This window comes from Brachyistius frenatus, unplaced genomic scaffold (genome assembly GCF_029030835.1).
Source record: "Brachyistius frenatus isolate BFR_SWC_R1_liver_20210118 unplaced genomic scaffold, ASM2903083v1 Contig_1, whole genome shotgun sequence".
Taxonomy (NCBI): domain Eukaryota; kingdom Metazoa; phylum Chordata; class Actinopteri; family Embiotocidae; genus Brachyistius; species Brachyistius frenatus.
Genome location: NW_027210600.1, coordinates 11495387 through 11510000, shown reverse-complemented (window position 1 = coordinate 11510000; position 14614 = coordinate 11495387). Strand labels below are relative to the sequence as shown.

At 40.9% G+C, this 14614-nt stretch overlaps 1 protein-coding gene across 2 annotated transcripts in view; it reads left to right on the top strand.

The window, feature by feature from the left end:
• grik4 (glutamate receptor, ionotropic, kainate 4) overlaps nucleotides 1-14614 on the top strand; it is a 274511-nt gene that overhangs the window by 217614 nt on the left and 42283 nt on the right. For both annotated transcript variants that reach the window (XM_069690256.1, XM_069690263.1), the window contains 3 exons: nucleotides 1632-1793; nucleotides 6566-6718; nucleotides 8105-8209. In XM_069690256.1, the coding sequence (XP_069546357.1) occupies nucleotides 1632-1793; nucleotides 6566-6718; nucleotides 8105-8209 (420 nt within the window). The remainder of the gene's footprint in view (nucleotides 1-1631; nucleotides 1794-6565; nucleotides 6719-8104; nucleotides 8210-14614) is intronic.

Sequence of the window (14614 nt, the reverse complement as noted above, 5' to 3'; positions counted from 1 at the left end):
ATATCATTCTTGTGTTGCATTCATACCTTTTACATCTCTGACAGTCTTCCTGAGCCCTGTGTAGACTTCCTCCACACTTACATGGAATATATTTATTTACAGTTTAACAGAGTTTAATACTGTTGCTTGTTTTTAACAAGCCTCAGGAATACCCTGCTCTACGCCAACATAACAAAATATTTGCGATTTCCAGGTTTCTGGGAGGTTGGCACTGGGGATAATAGTTCTCCCACACAAAGTCGATATCCACTGCTTCTTCCGGCTCTGCTTTACTCCGAGTCTGTATCAGTGCAGTCACCCACAGCTGTCCTCACAGTGGAGTGAGTCATGCTAGGTCTTCTCTTGCTTTGAGAGCTTTTTCTACCTACCTGCTTTATCAGTTATTTAATTCACTGACCTATTCACTCTTTTTGTCTGAGCATCCATTATCTGATTTGCCTAATCCCCTCATCCATTTTCCTCTCAGATAAAAAGAACATTTTTCTGTTTTTAATTTTTTAATTTTTTTGTTGTTCCCTCCCTCAGACTCTGTAAGCTTTGATATCTCCAGGAGCTCGTCAGGGGTTGTCTTTGTCTGACTAAAATACGTTTTTTTATTTATTTATTTATTTTTTGGTAAGATTTTGCCCCCGTCCTTAAGGCTGATACCACACCTGAGCTAGGTTACTGCATGGCAAGATTCATCACTTTGATCTTTGTTTTTGATTAAAATAAAATTGTTATCCCACCAAGTTTGGTACCATGCATTTACATTCATACTGTATCTCGGTCTTTCCATTGTTACCCACACCACATGCCCATGCCAATTTGTTCTCAGTATCACCTGCCACCTCTTTTTCCCGCTCACCATCCCCTCTTATCTTCAGAGTTTGGCCTTGGTGTCAGGCAAGTAGATAGCTGGACTGGGCTTGGTCTGGCTGTCATAAACTGGATGGCACAAAGGGGTGGCAGGTGAAGGCTGCCACCTGAGGGGGAACTGGGTTCTGACACTTCTATTAACCTTCGGGAGATGTCCATCCCAAGTTACACCCCCACCTCCTCTTTTTCCTGCTCATCCTCATCTCTATCTCACCCTGTCCCCTGTCTGCTACTCCCCAGGCAGAGGAAAAGCATCTTGTCCCTCGGGCAAAAGAGCCAGATAACAAATTACTTTTATTTCTCTCTCGTCCCAACATGGCAATTTTCAATATGCCATGAATTTCTGTTTGAGTTATCTAGTGGTCTCATTGTGTCTCTCTAATTCCAGCCCATTAACTTTGCAATTGAGTATTCATACACTGACCTATGCATCAGGAAATGCATCTAGCCAGTGCAAAATGCATGATTTTGGGCAGGAATGCATGGCCAAATTGTTGGAATGAACAAACGGCTGCAGCTTTCTCATGTCAATCAACCGGAATAATGGAAGTTAATGAAAAGTGACAGAGTAAATCGGATGTAAACGTGTATGGTGAACATATGCCCTTTTTACCTTGACAATAATTCAATATGTCATTAGTTTTAATTTAAACAGATTATTGTAGATCGTGACAGAATATGACACCTCCCAATTTTAAGTGAGCTCCATTGTATAATAATCCAATCATCCCCTTCTGTCTGTGTGTCTGTCTCCCTCTCAATTTTCCCTACAGGAATTCTCTTTATTACGACTGGACGATGTGGTGGACTCACGAGTCAACATAGTCGGTTTTTCAGTGTTCAACAAAACTCATCCCTTCTTCCAGGACTTTGTGCTAAGCCTCAACCGCTCCTGGCAAGAGAACTGTGACCACGCACCCTTCGCTGGCACTCCAGTGAGTACATACAACACAAATACATGATCTCACATGGTGTTAAGACCAAAGTTACGCATGTAAGAATAATGGATGAGCTTTCTTTAGCTATTTCCTTACCATGTCCAAACAGCACCTTCTTCGGCATGACTCTAAATTATTGCAGCACACTTCTGTATCGCAAACTCACCAACCAAAACACTGAAGTCAAACACAAAACTGTCTGTGAAATATACGGGAGTGACATTTATCCAGTTAACTGCTATAATTCCGGGTGTTGCTGTAGGCAGTTGTTGTTTCCCAGACAGCTCATTAGCAGCGTTTGGCACCTTTCTTATTACATGTATAATGGTATCTTCCTCATTAAATTTGCTGCAGAGGAGGTGCAGCAAAAGATCCAGTTAACTTCATAGCAACCCCTTTAAATCATCCACTGTTCTCATCTAAACTTTATCTGTAGCTCAACATTTAATATACTGTGCACTGCAGGTTTGAACGAGTCACTTCAAAACGGTGTTGAATCACAAAGCTACTGTTTACAGATGTATAACTGAACACGGATGCAGGTTTGTATTGTAAGATATTTGAATAAGGAGATCTGGTAGTATTAAATATTAAATCGCATGTTGTATTATCAGAACCCTCTCGTACCTATTTTATGAGTCTTATCTGAGTTGTTTACCTCAGATTCACGAAATAAAATGTGTTAAATGACCTACATAAACTTGATGAGTGCTCCCTGTTTGTAAATTCTCTCCTATTTATGAGACCAAAATTGATGGGTCGTATCTGACTCCCCAATAATCCCTCTCAAGGCTGAGCACGCTCATCCATTTGTCCAGAAGTGTCACTCATAAAAACAGCATCAAGAAGAACTACACCAGGAATTAGTTTGAGTTTCTGCTCTCTAGCACAAGGAGGTTATATATATATATATATTTAAAAAAAAAAAAAAGTATGTTTGTCTGCAGGATTACCAAAAACCTCTCAGCCCGATTTTAGCAAAACTGGGTCGAAGGGTGTAGCATGGGTCAAGGAGGAGCCCAATAAATTTTGGAGCAGATACACTCATTATTTGTCTCTTTTATTGGTATTGTTAAATAGGGCATTTGGCTTACTAAATGTGATACATTTTACAATCCAATAGATAATAGTAAAGCTCAATAGTGACAAAATATAGGCCATTCTAGAAATACGATGACTGCATATCACATGTGCATGTGAATCCCAGAGGATGCACATCTACTTACTCCAACTTAATACAAGCAGTCATTATTGAGCACCAGTTGTGTAGTGAGAAATACATTCAGCCCTGGACTTATCTGCTGGGACCGGACCACCCTGAATGACAGGCACACAGAGAGGGTCAGTAAAAACGGAGCCTATCCCAGCTCACTTTTGGGCGAAGGCAGGGTTCACCCTAGACAGGTCACCAGTCCATCACAGGCCCAACACTTAGAGACAGACGGAAACAAAGACCATTCACGCTCTCATTCACACCTAAGGGCATTTTATAGAATCAGCAATTAACCTGAGATGTACGTCTTTGGACGGTGGGAGGAAGCCGGAGTACCCGGAGAGAACCCACGCAGGCACAGGGAGAACATGCAAACTTCACGCAGAAAGACCCCGGCCTGGATTCGAACCTGGAACCTTTTCAATGCTAACCACTGCTCCATAATGATTTTAGGCTGCAGATTTGCACATCCTAGAAGAAAGGATTATCGTCCTAGTCGGAGGTCTGTACTCTCAGCACGCTCATGTAGTTACTGAAAAAAACCAGGCAGAAGGTAAAACAAGATTATACTGTATGTACATAAATATAAGTTTATTTATTTTACTTCAATCTCATTGAAATAATTAAAATACAGACTAGTAAGATTTTTCAGTTTTGTAGATGTCTTATCTCTTTCAAAATATGTTATGAATAATTAGAAATAAGTGCTAACACATACACTACATCAAGAACTAACAAGAATAACACATCTGGGAGCAAAAAAAAAAACAGCCACGGTCACAAATCTTTGTTTGCTTAAGGGCTTCATTAGGAACCAGAAATATAGTCAAGTCAGTAAATGAATGAGTCCACCTTGTTTGAAGTTAAGAGAAAGCAAAAAATGAAACAAACATGCTCGTACAGTACCATCACCTCTTTTCTACTTCACACAATCTGGGTGGTAAAAAAAAGGTTAAGAATAGTTCCAACACAGCATGAAAAGATTTTGTTGTCTGTACACAGCAGGTCACTCGATACTTAGTGAGCCTGCAGCAATTACGACTAGTGACTAATTAGCTCATAACTAGAGAGAATAAAGGCTGACTGGCAGAGCAAGAAAGTGATTAACCCATTTAGACATGCACATAGATAGTATGCTGTCTTTTGCATTCCAGGGACCTCTTTATTTTTCATTTTTTTAAGTGAAGACATTTAATGCATTCAAAGATAAAACCTTGAGCAGATGCAGTTTAGGTGGGTAAGCTGACATTGGTTGTTTCATAAGAAACAGATTATATTGCATTTATATTTCTTGCAATTGTTTATCATGCCGATATTTATCTTCTCATGAGTGTTAAGCAAAGTATAGACACACACACAGTCATTAACAGAGAGTGAGCTCATGTCCACATACAAATGGTGTATACCCGTGACAGAGGAGCTGCTACATGATGTGAAGATGGCTACTGGTCAAAACTGTCAAAATAATATCTGTTTGATAGTGCGATCTAACCTGGCACCCTGTCCCTTTTAATCTTGACGTGCTATTTTCTAACATACTAGATAGTGTCTTTAAAAGCATGCAAACCTTACTGGTGCACATTACCGGCAGTGATGTGTTTTTGTCATCAGATTTTATGCAGTGCAGTTTTCCGTTACTGTATGAGGGTGGATCAAAGAAGTTTAGAGTCTGTTCCTGTTATGCGTGAACGGTGCGCAGCACCAAGATATGCAGGGAACACAGAGACGCTGTAAACTTTGTGAGTAAGTATTTTTAAGTTTTCTCACTTCATCAAAATCAACCTCTGAGTTAATCACATGCTTTTATGATCAGTGGTCCATGTGCATCAACAATATTTTACTCACCTGAAACTTGAGCAGAGTGCACATTCGCGTTTTTGACAAATTATTGGGGAACGGAGAGAAGTAGCAGGAAACCGAATCCAATAAATAGGGGTGGTGGAGAGCAACGATTGTGTTGTTGCGGATAAGAACCATGTGTGTTTTGAACGCGCTGTGACCAGGCGCATTGTCGGGGAACCAAAGTGCCATTGCGCCACGTTAGATCATTTTCTCCGAATGTTTTCAGACATCAAAACAGAATTCGGTGTTGACGGCCTTACCCTGGGGGACAAGTTCACGGTGCATAACCGCGCAAATGTCAAAGAAAACCCACCTCTTCTGCCCCTCTTGAAACGCGAATCTCTCTCAGAACACGTCTCCAAGCTCATCGCTTCACTGACGTCGACTTTCTGAAGTCATTTTAGGATCTTCGTTGCCAATTTCCAGAATTTGGCACAAAACGTGATGTCAGAGAAATCGCAGACGCACCCGGACCGCTGCTCACGAAAGCATGTGATTAACTCAGAGGCTGATTTTGATGAAGTGAGAACACTTACTTACTACTTACTCACAAAGGTTAAAACTTCTCTGTGCAACCTGTACGTCCCTGCTGCACGCCGTTTGTGTGAACAGGGACACTCGACCCTTGTATTTCACTTTATCGTCAGCTGAGACAGTGGGTCTCACGCAAAAGCCACTGATTTAAACAATTCAGCCCATACAAGCACATTTTCTTCGAAGCAGAATTTGTTCTTTATGGTATTTACGAATTTATTCTAAGACTAAACCAGTTCGCAAAGGGCTCAGACCTGTTGTCCAAGTCATGTAATATTAACCTGCTGATTGAAGCTAATCTTATAGGATAGTAAGTAAAGACTGTGTTTTGTGTGAGATATTAAACGATATGAGCAGAGAATGCTGTTGTAACATTTTCTCATTCACTTGTAATGCTGCCTAAACAATAAGACTTTGTTCCCCACCACCAAGACATTATGTCTATTTGTCAAATCTCATGTACATCGACCAGCGGTTGTTATGTCTTCACAGGCTGTTTGAGTACACCATATTGCTCTTAATGTGCAATTCACCAAATATGTCAGCCGATTCAAGGCTGTAAAACATCACAGTTTAGCAGTTTAATGGCCTGTTATAGTTGTGTTTGACCTCCCAAGTTTACTATCTATTATAATCCATATAAGCCTTGTGTCAAAAACTACCAAACAAGGTCATTGCATCTCTTGTTCCATTACCCAGATGTACAAAAGGGAAGTTTAGGCTCTCCCCCAGCCTCGAATGCAGGTCATCGTGCATTTTAATAAAATGCACATAGCAGGATGCAGTGGTAGTGACGATGAGGCTGTTTGTACAGGAGAGATGAGAGAAAAAGCTGCCTCTCCCGCTGTTCTCCGGCCCTCGCCGAGAGAGGCAGATAGTAATTGGAATGGTCAGGGTGTGCCAGCTTCATTGGGGAAAAGAGCAGGAAGGACAGAGTCTCTCGGAAATACGGAGGGAGAGAGAGATGGTTTTCAACGCTGTCAGCAGATCAGAGTCTCTCAAAGGATCTAATGGAATAATATCGCTGCACTTCAGGGATGGGTTAACCCCTCGCTGACTGTTAACCACTGACATGTTACACTTGCAGTTCGTGTGCATTGAGTGTTTGCAGCTTTGTGTGTGTTTGAGTGTGTGTATGCATAATGTATTCACCTTCCTCCCTCCCTCACTGCCTCTGCAGCTCTCGTCAGCGCTGCTGTTTGATGCGGTATACGCGGTGGTGGCGGCGGTCCAGGAGCTGAACCGTAGCCAGAACGTTGGCGCCACTCAGCTCTCCTGCAAGTCCTCCAAGATCTGGGAGCACGGCACCAGCCTCATGAATTACCTAAGGATGGTAAGACTGCCTCTGCTGGACGTCATGAAGATGACAGGACTAACCACGATTTAGCTTAAAGGGATAGTCATAGACATTTTTGGACATATGCTTTCTTAAGTTAGATCAGAGCATTGGTACAGCCAGCGATGAGCTTAAATGGGAAACTTGGAAAGCTTGCTCTGTCTTTTGTCTCACATGATTATCTGCTGTTGGTGAAAATATCTCATTTTTAAAATAAGTTTGGAAAGTAAAGCAGTAATCAACATGGAAAATATCTGACATCATCCAAGTACTGATGATGTTTCCTGCCCACAAAAATATGACCCAAACACCCAACAGTTAGCTGGCTTAGTTTAGCACGAAGAATGATACACTAGGAAACAGATGGAAGAACTTAAAAAACAAAAAAAAGTTAGAAAATTTGCACATTGTGTTCCTTTGTTAAACTTTTTTAGCTATTTCTTGGTCGGGTGCAGTCACCTTTTAGTCTTCTCATCATGAGCACAACAGGCAATCAGCAGACACTTCAGTAGGTCACTGTGCCCTGCCCCCCCCAAAAAAAATTACCCTCTCACATAACCTGTAGTTAAACCATAAATTATCTTTTATACATGAGGATTATGATATGATATGTTAATTAGTTTTGGAGGATCTGGCAGGTGGATTTCACAAGAGAGCCAAGCTTAGCTGTTCAAGCTAAGCTAACTTTCTCTTTCATAATTACTGCACCTAAAGGACAGTGATAACGGTCCTCACTGCCAACCTTCATCAAGGAAGCGTTTTAGCTGAAGGTTTTTCGTGTGTGTGTGTATGTCGTTTTTTTATAGTCAGGTAATAGCTTTAATAGATTATGTCCGATAGCCAGGCGTGTTGAAATCTTCATTATCACTTCTCTTTTTACATGTTAATTGGTTATTTTCAAGCCAAGATATTTTCACTGACAGCAGATAACGTCTGTGCTGTCATCTCCTTTAAAGATATACTCACTATCTGCCAGGTCAGTTTATCTCATCTCTACATTAAACACAGACAATAGAGGAGAAGAGATAAAGACATGCTGTCAGTGAATCAAATGCGTTTTCCTATGAGTGAGAAATGGTTGTAAGTGATCGAAATACTTAAAATGTGACACATGTTCGATATCAGACTGTTTGTCTTTCTCACTCAGAGAAAGAAGGCCTCACTATAGGTCTCCTTTTTGTAGATCTAAACTGTAGTTTTTACAGCCTTGTCTTCGCATTATTTTTCTAAATATAAGATATAGTATTTGAGATGGCTGATATAGAGCCAATAGAGTTAACGTAGCCTTAACTCATATCCATAATAGGTGCTGCAGAGAGAGATGCCGGCGGTGATTTTTTTCAATGAGTCCTTTTAACGTCTTGCTGTGTCTGTGTTGGATAGGTAGAATTGGATGGTCTGACAGGCCACATTGAATTCAACAGCAAGGGACAGCGGTCTAACTACGCCTTGAGGATCATGCAGAACAGCAAGGATGGCCTAAGGCAGGTAAAGTAACTCCCAATTTTACAAATTTGTTTTTGAGATTACCAGCCTTCAAACAAAGCATGTGCTGTGGGTTCAACACCGGAACGGCCTCGCAAGAGAATAAAGTTCATGCAATTGGTTGAAAAGAATTGTGTTGTTGTTAGCTAGACAGTGGCCATAATACAACTGTTATTGCTGAACACAAAGCAGGCAGGCACAGTCCTTTTCCCAGTAGGGCACTACTTCCAGCAAATGTTGCAGTTGTCTTTATGGCAGTGAGGTAACTGGAGCTGGATCGCACAGCAGGGAGCCCTGATTACACTTGTTTAGCTGACATCTCTTGGTGCAAACAATCTCCATTATACTTCTTGCAGAAGAGTCGAGGTGCCAAAGGACAAAATTCAATATTAGGGATGCCTCATTGAAAATGAAGGAAGCTCATTTTTATGGAAAATAATTTTAGGATAAATCAGAAGTCAGCTTTGAAAGCAGGAAGAAGCTTTGGCGCTCTTGTTTTTATTGGCTGTACAAATATGTCGATTACTTAGGATAAATATTACATACATTTTTTTGTTGGTTGTGAGTCTCTATGCAATGAAAGAAAACGTAGTGATTCTTTACTGCCTTGTTTCACAAAATGACTGTAATATATCAGCATGGATTTGTGGGTGATGTTGATCAATATCCGTCTCTCCGGTGTTGCCTCAGTAGATTCTGGAACTTCAAGCATCCCACACAGCAGTCTGTTTGTGCTCCTTCATTTAATGAAAATACTCTATGCATCACCAGGCATTTCAGTCCCAGCCCAAACTCTTTTCCACAGCACTAGTATCCCCGGGCACCTCAGTTCGACATCAGGGGACACAGTTTGAAATGCCTCATAGTTTCTTATAGATTAAGGACATTTACAAGGATTACAAAGAGTGAAAGTAGTCGGTAATGAAACGTAAGGGACAAAAGGCTTTGGGCAGCCTAAAGTGATGTCTGTTAATGAATTGATGGCAGAGGCACTGGTACATTCTTGCTCTGTTCTGTATCTACTATTCAGTGGTGGGCGATATTATAGTAGTAGTAGTAGTAGTAGTAGTAGTAGTAGGAGGGTAGATAATTCGTCATCTCAAGGATTCACTAATTTAAAAGTTCTGCACCTCTCTAATATCTGATTTTCAGAAACCATTTCTGAAGATTTTAGTTTTATACTGTGCAATAGACATGAATCCCATTATCAAAATTTTTACCGAAGTGCATTTTGTCATTGTGACAATGTCTAAATGTTGAAATTTGAAGTTGTGTGCATCGCCTGAGAATCTCAGATGGAGAACCAGTGACCAGCGGTTTAGTGAAGCCGGTAGAGATGGGAACATTGCTTCAAATCCAAGAGTGGCTGGGGAAAATCTGTTTGGGCAAAGTGATAAACCCACCACTCTCCCATCCATCAAATGCATCTCCAAATGCCCCAGTGGAGCTGACCGTCACCAGCAGTAAAAATCTCAGGTTGAGCTCCCAGGTAAAACTCTCGGGTGTATATGAGTAATGGATGGAAGGCGAAAAGGATTTTAAGGTAAACATCAGCACAAAAAGTAGCTGAGGCTTTGATTTTGTGGGGAAAAAAAGAGATGTGCATTCAGATGAAGATCTGTCGGAGGTCATGTTTACTTTTATGGTAATAGCTGGCAAACTCCAGGTTTTGGAATATTAATAACGATAGCGTCTTTCATATGAGCCCCACGTCGGGTGAAGTTTCTATTTTGTACGCTGATGTGTTGTGACAAATATCACAGTGTGTGGGGAGATAAACAAGGCTATATTGGGTCACATAGTGAACCTAGTGATAGGTGAAAATAAAGTAAAAATGTTATTTATTTCATTTTCTTCTGCCAGCCCTTAAATAAGTTTTTCTTGCCAGAAAATGATCCAACCTGTCAGACTTTAGAGTCTGTAACATTACAAAGTTCAACATATATTTACAGTAAGAGTTGTACCTTGCAATATATTTTCCAAAAGAAAAAGGCGTTTTTCCCCAAAAGGCAACCGTCGCAGTTGATGGAAACCAAAGTGTGACTTTGAGCTTTGGACAAAAAAACCTTCAGAAAAAGGACTATGAAGTAGGGCTGTACCCGACAGACTTTTGTTGAGTTGGATTTTAACTGTTGAATGCAAAGATTGAACAAAAATTATCCAACACACTCTTTTGGTGTGGCCAACATCAGGTTCCAAGCGAGCTAAGCCGATACGTAAAGGTGCTGTGAAAACTGCAGGCCGGGCTTAGCAGAGCACACAGCTTGTGAAGGGAGTCACATTAATCAAGCTCTGCATCTGGGGTTTTGTGGCCAGTAGATGTTCTTCTGTAAACACACAGAACAAGAAACAAGAAAACATTGTCTCCTTTGTTTTTGTCCGGCTTAACTATACATAGTAGTTATTTTTTTATTTTTTTCAGTCCCTCTCATTGTTTCTGCCTATTCCTCACTCTCATCCATTCCATACAATGAAAGGATTACAGCTGCTGGCATCTTTACTTGTTTAGACTGTCGCATTATGAGCAAACAGCACCGGCTGTTTTGAATACCATCATTTTTACAAACATTAGCTGACACTGTGTACTAGTTACACACAGCGTACTTTTAAAAACCCTGTTTTCTCTAAATCCCAGGACTCACTATTTCACATTTCATCTTGTAGGCTGATTTTGGATCTAAAGTAACATGTGTTATCCCTGTTTGTGCTTTTTCTTCTGGAAATACCTGTCCCTCACCCTGACAGCTATAGTATGCTTTTCCAGGTACACCAGCTTTTGTGTTTTTCTGTCAGTGCTGCATTATGTAAAATGGTTATTAACTCATCCATAATCCAACAAACTGTCACCCCTCCACTGGAGCAGGTATCTGTGTTTTTGCTTTCTTATCTATAGCATTATAAGTAGTTGTTGTTATTCCATTACGGCACAGACAGTTTGATGGTACAGAGAGCAGGTTGCACTGTGTTTTTAAGCATTTGACCTTTTCAGATGGGATGAGCTCTATGAAAGAGGGGATCGGGTTCTTACCTGAGCGTGAGGACAATCTTACCTAAGTAACCCATGAAACAGTCAGACAGTGGTCCATCTGCTTTTATTAACCTTGTCTGTGTCTTCCCATGTCACCTCTTTATACTGGCTTTGTGCCAGTCAAGCAGAAGGGTAATGCTATCAGGTCTAATATGATGATTTCCACCACAAGTATTATAGAGCAGTCCTGCCAGCTAAGTTAATGGGAAGAGGCAAAGTGTTAGACGGGGGACAGGATGGGGATGTTGTTCGTTTTGTTGACTAACACCTCCCACATGGTGCTGGGCTGGGGCTGCTTCATCCAGGCAGACGCGGGAGGTGCCAGGGCCTTGGCAGAGATAAGGGGGATGGATCACTGCCCACACACACAGGCTACGTCCGCACTAAATGTTCAAATTTTGAATCAAAACTATCGCTGTCTGCGAGGGTATTTTAGCACCTTTGCGGTACTAATCCTCGTCCATACTAACACACCTGAAAACACATATCACATGAGCGTTCACACACACTGGGCAGGCCCCTCACCAAAATTGATGATACCGTCGTATTTGTTGACCCAAACACATTGCAACGCTAGTGCTACGTGCGGGAGTGATAGCGCCGCCGGACGCAGGAATTGTCGCAAATTGCTCAAATGATATCTCCCCCAACAGATAGCAGCATTATGTAACGCCGGATTTACCTGCCCAACAGCTGTTAGCATAGACAGCGAGGTCAGTAAAGCCTGTACTTTGTTATCCTCGTTGAATTAACAAACTGGTAGTCAAGGTTGATGTAGTTTGTTTTCTTCCACAAAAGGGTAACAATAGAGAGGCATGAGGAATCAGAGAAGGACATGTTTTGACTGATAAGACCCAAATCGGGAAGCAAACGTGAGGGGTTGTTATCAAAAGTCTCAAAATGACACAGTTTTCAAACTAAAAACAGCTTTAGTAGCATTTTCAAAAGTCTCATTTCTTTGTGGTTCAAAAACGATGAAATGGTGTGGATGGTCAGCATAAACGTAGCAAAGGTTGTGTTTTTAAAGGAAGACGCAGGGATGTGGAAGTAGCCAGTCACAACTACACACACACACACACACACACACACACACACACACACACACACACACACACACACACACACACACACACACACACACACACACACACACACACACACACACACACACACACACACACACACAGTTTAGGCAGAGTGTTTTCAAATTAGGAATAGTTGATACAGCAGGTCTTTTGTTTTGTTTATGTAGAATAGTGGCACCATAGTTTATATAATGCCCACATAGTGCCTTTCCAGTAAATGCACATTAAAAGAAAAGCTCTTTCATTCAAAATGCAACCTCAAAAGAAAAAAGAATCCAACCAACAGCAATGAGACATATTGTACATAGCCCCTGACCTCCAGCCCTCTACCCTACCTCCTCTCTCTTTTCCCTACTCAGTAGCACCTATCAGCCCTCATCTGAGTCCTGTGGCGTAGATGTTGATCACCTCACATATGATGATCAGCTCCACGGGGGTTTAACACTGTACAGCCAATCACTGGAACAAATTTAATTTCTCTGGAAGGCATTTTCACACATTAAGACAGTTTCCTACTGCTTTGTCTGTTTTCACCTTCTCTGTTTTTACACTGTCTGTCTGTCTGCCTGCCTGCCTGCCTGCCTGTCTGTCTGTCTATTTATCCATCTATCTATCTATCTATCTATCTATCTATCTATCTATCTATCTATCTATCTATCTATCTATCTATCTATCTATCTATCTATCTATCTATCTATCTGTCTATCTGTCTGTCTGTCTGTCTGTCTGTCTGTCTGTCTGTCTGTCTGTCTATCTATCTATCTATCTATCTATCTATCTATCTATCTATCTATCTGTCTATCTGTCTATCTATCCATCTATCTATCTAAGGGGTTCCTTTTTGCATAATTTCATAACCTAATCAGTCATTGGATGTGCTTTTCCTTTGCATCTTTGAGGCAACTATCAGCTCTGCCTGGAATATTAATTAGTGGTTGTGCTGGAGCATTAACAATTTGGAGAAAGTCATCCATGTTTTACTTTTGCATCAAACCTCCACATCTGTGAGAGACAATGATTACTTGTTCTTTCAACAATTAAAAATGAAATAAAGGACCCATAGCACATAACAAAGATTAACTTTAAGATTGATTTAGTTTGAAATGTGATTTGAGACATATTCTTACCTCATCAAACCCTAGAGGGATTATGATTTTGCTGCATTGGCTGCTCAAATTTCTCAACGCTTTGCATTCAAACTTTAAACCTGAGAACTAGATCATTTTTATTTCTTCTTATGAATTATTTATTTAACCATTGAAAAGTGCATTTTGACCAAATGTTTTCTGCTGCAAAGTTCATCTCACTGACACTGCAATAACTATATAAATGTAATATAAACCCCAAATTATGATAATGACTTTAAAGCTGGACAACAACCGTTGCAGATAGAAGTCCAGTTAAACTTCCTTTTTTCTAGAATAGGATGCTGCTGGATTACACAATACTATTTATTTGTTCAGTTTGGGCAGGCAGTAAATATCCCAGCTGTTCTTTTTGCCGGCAGCCAGGTGGGCCAGTGATGATGGTGAAGTTGGCATGGCATTGTCTCTGCTCTGGCCAAGGCACCACTGGCACCTGAAACCAACAATAAATTCAGAGAGGAGGTGAGAGAGGAGGTCAGAGCGAGAGAGAAACAAACAAACAGAGAGAGAGAAAGAGAGAGGAGGGAGAAGGGGGGGAGCGATGAGGGAAGAGGACAGGAGGATGACAGGCATAAAGTAAATGAGACAGAAAGGGCGCAAGAGAGAAAGCTGGGGTGGAGAGAAAAGATGTAAAGACATAGCTATAAAACTAGAAACAGTAAAATCATATTTCTGCATAGAAAATAACAGCTGGGGCTCTTTTTTAAAAATTCTATCTGTAATTTAGCTGTCACCAGACCTAATATCAAAGGCAGCAACAGTGACCTTCACCTCTATTTCTCGTTTGAATGACTAATCATATTTGTAGAGAACTGACTGTAATCCGCTGTATCCTATACTTCGTCCTTTCACAAGTCTGTGTAATGAGCTAGATAACGTAGCCTTGTGATTGAATGTGAACATGTTTCTGAGGGTGTATTCTCCACACGGTGTGAAAACCACAGTTACGCTGTAAAACAGTATCATTCTGGATATATATATTTTTTTTAAATGGCTAATATGATTCAACCTGTTCCTCTGAAGGCGGACTGCTTTCTTCTCTAGAGGAACATCAAAAGACGAAGCAATTTCCCAACTCACCTTTGCTGCACTAACTGTTCAGGTTGTCCTTTCATGTGATACTGGGCTGAGGCAGCTGTCTGCGGAGTGA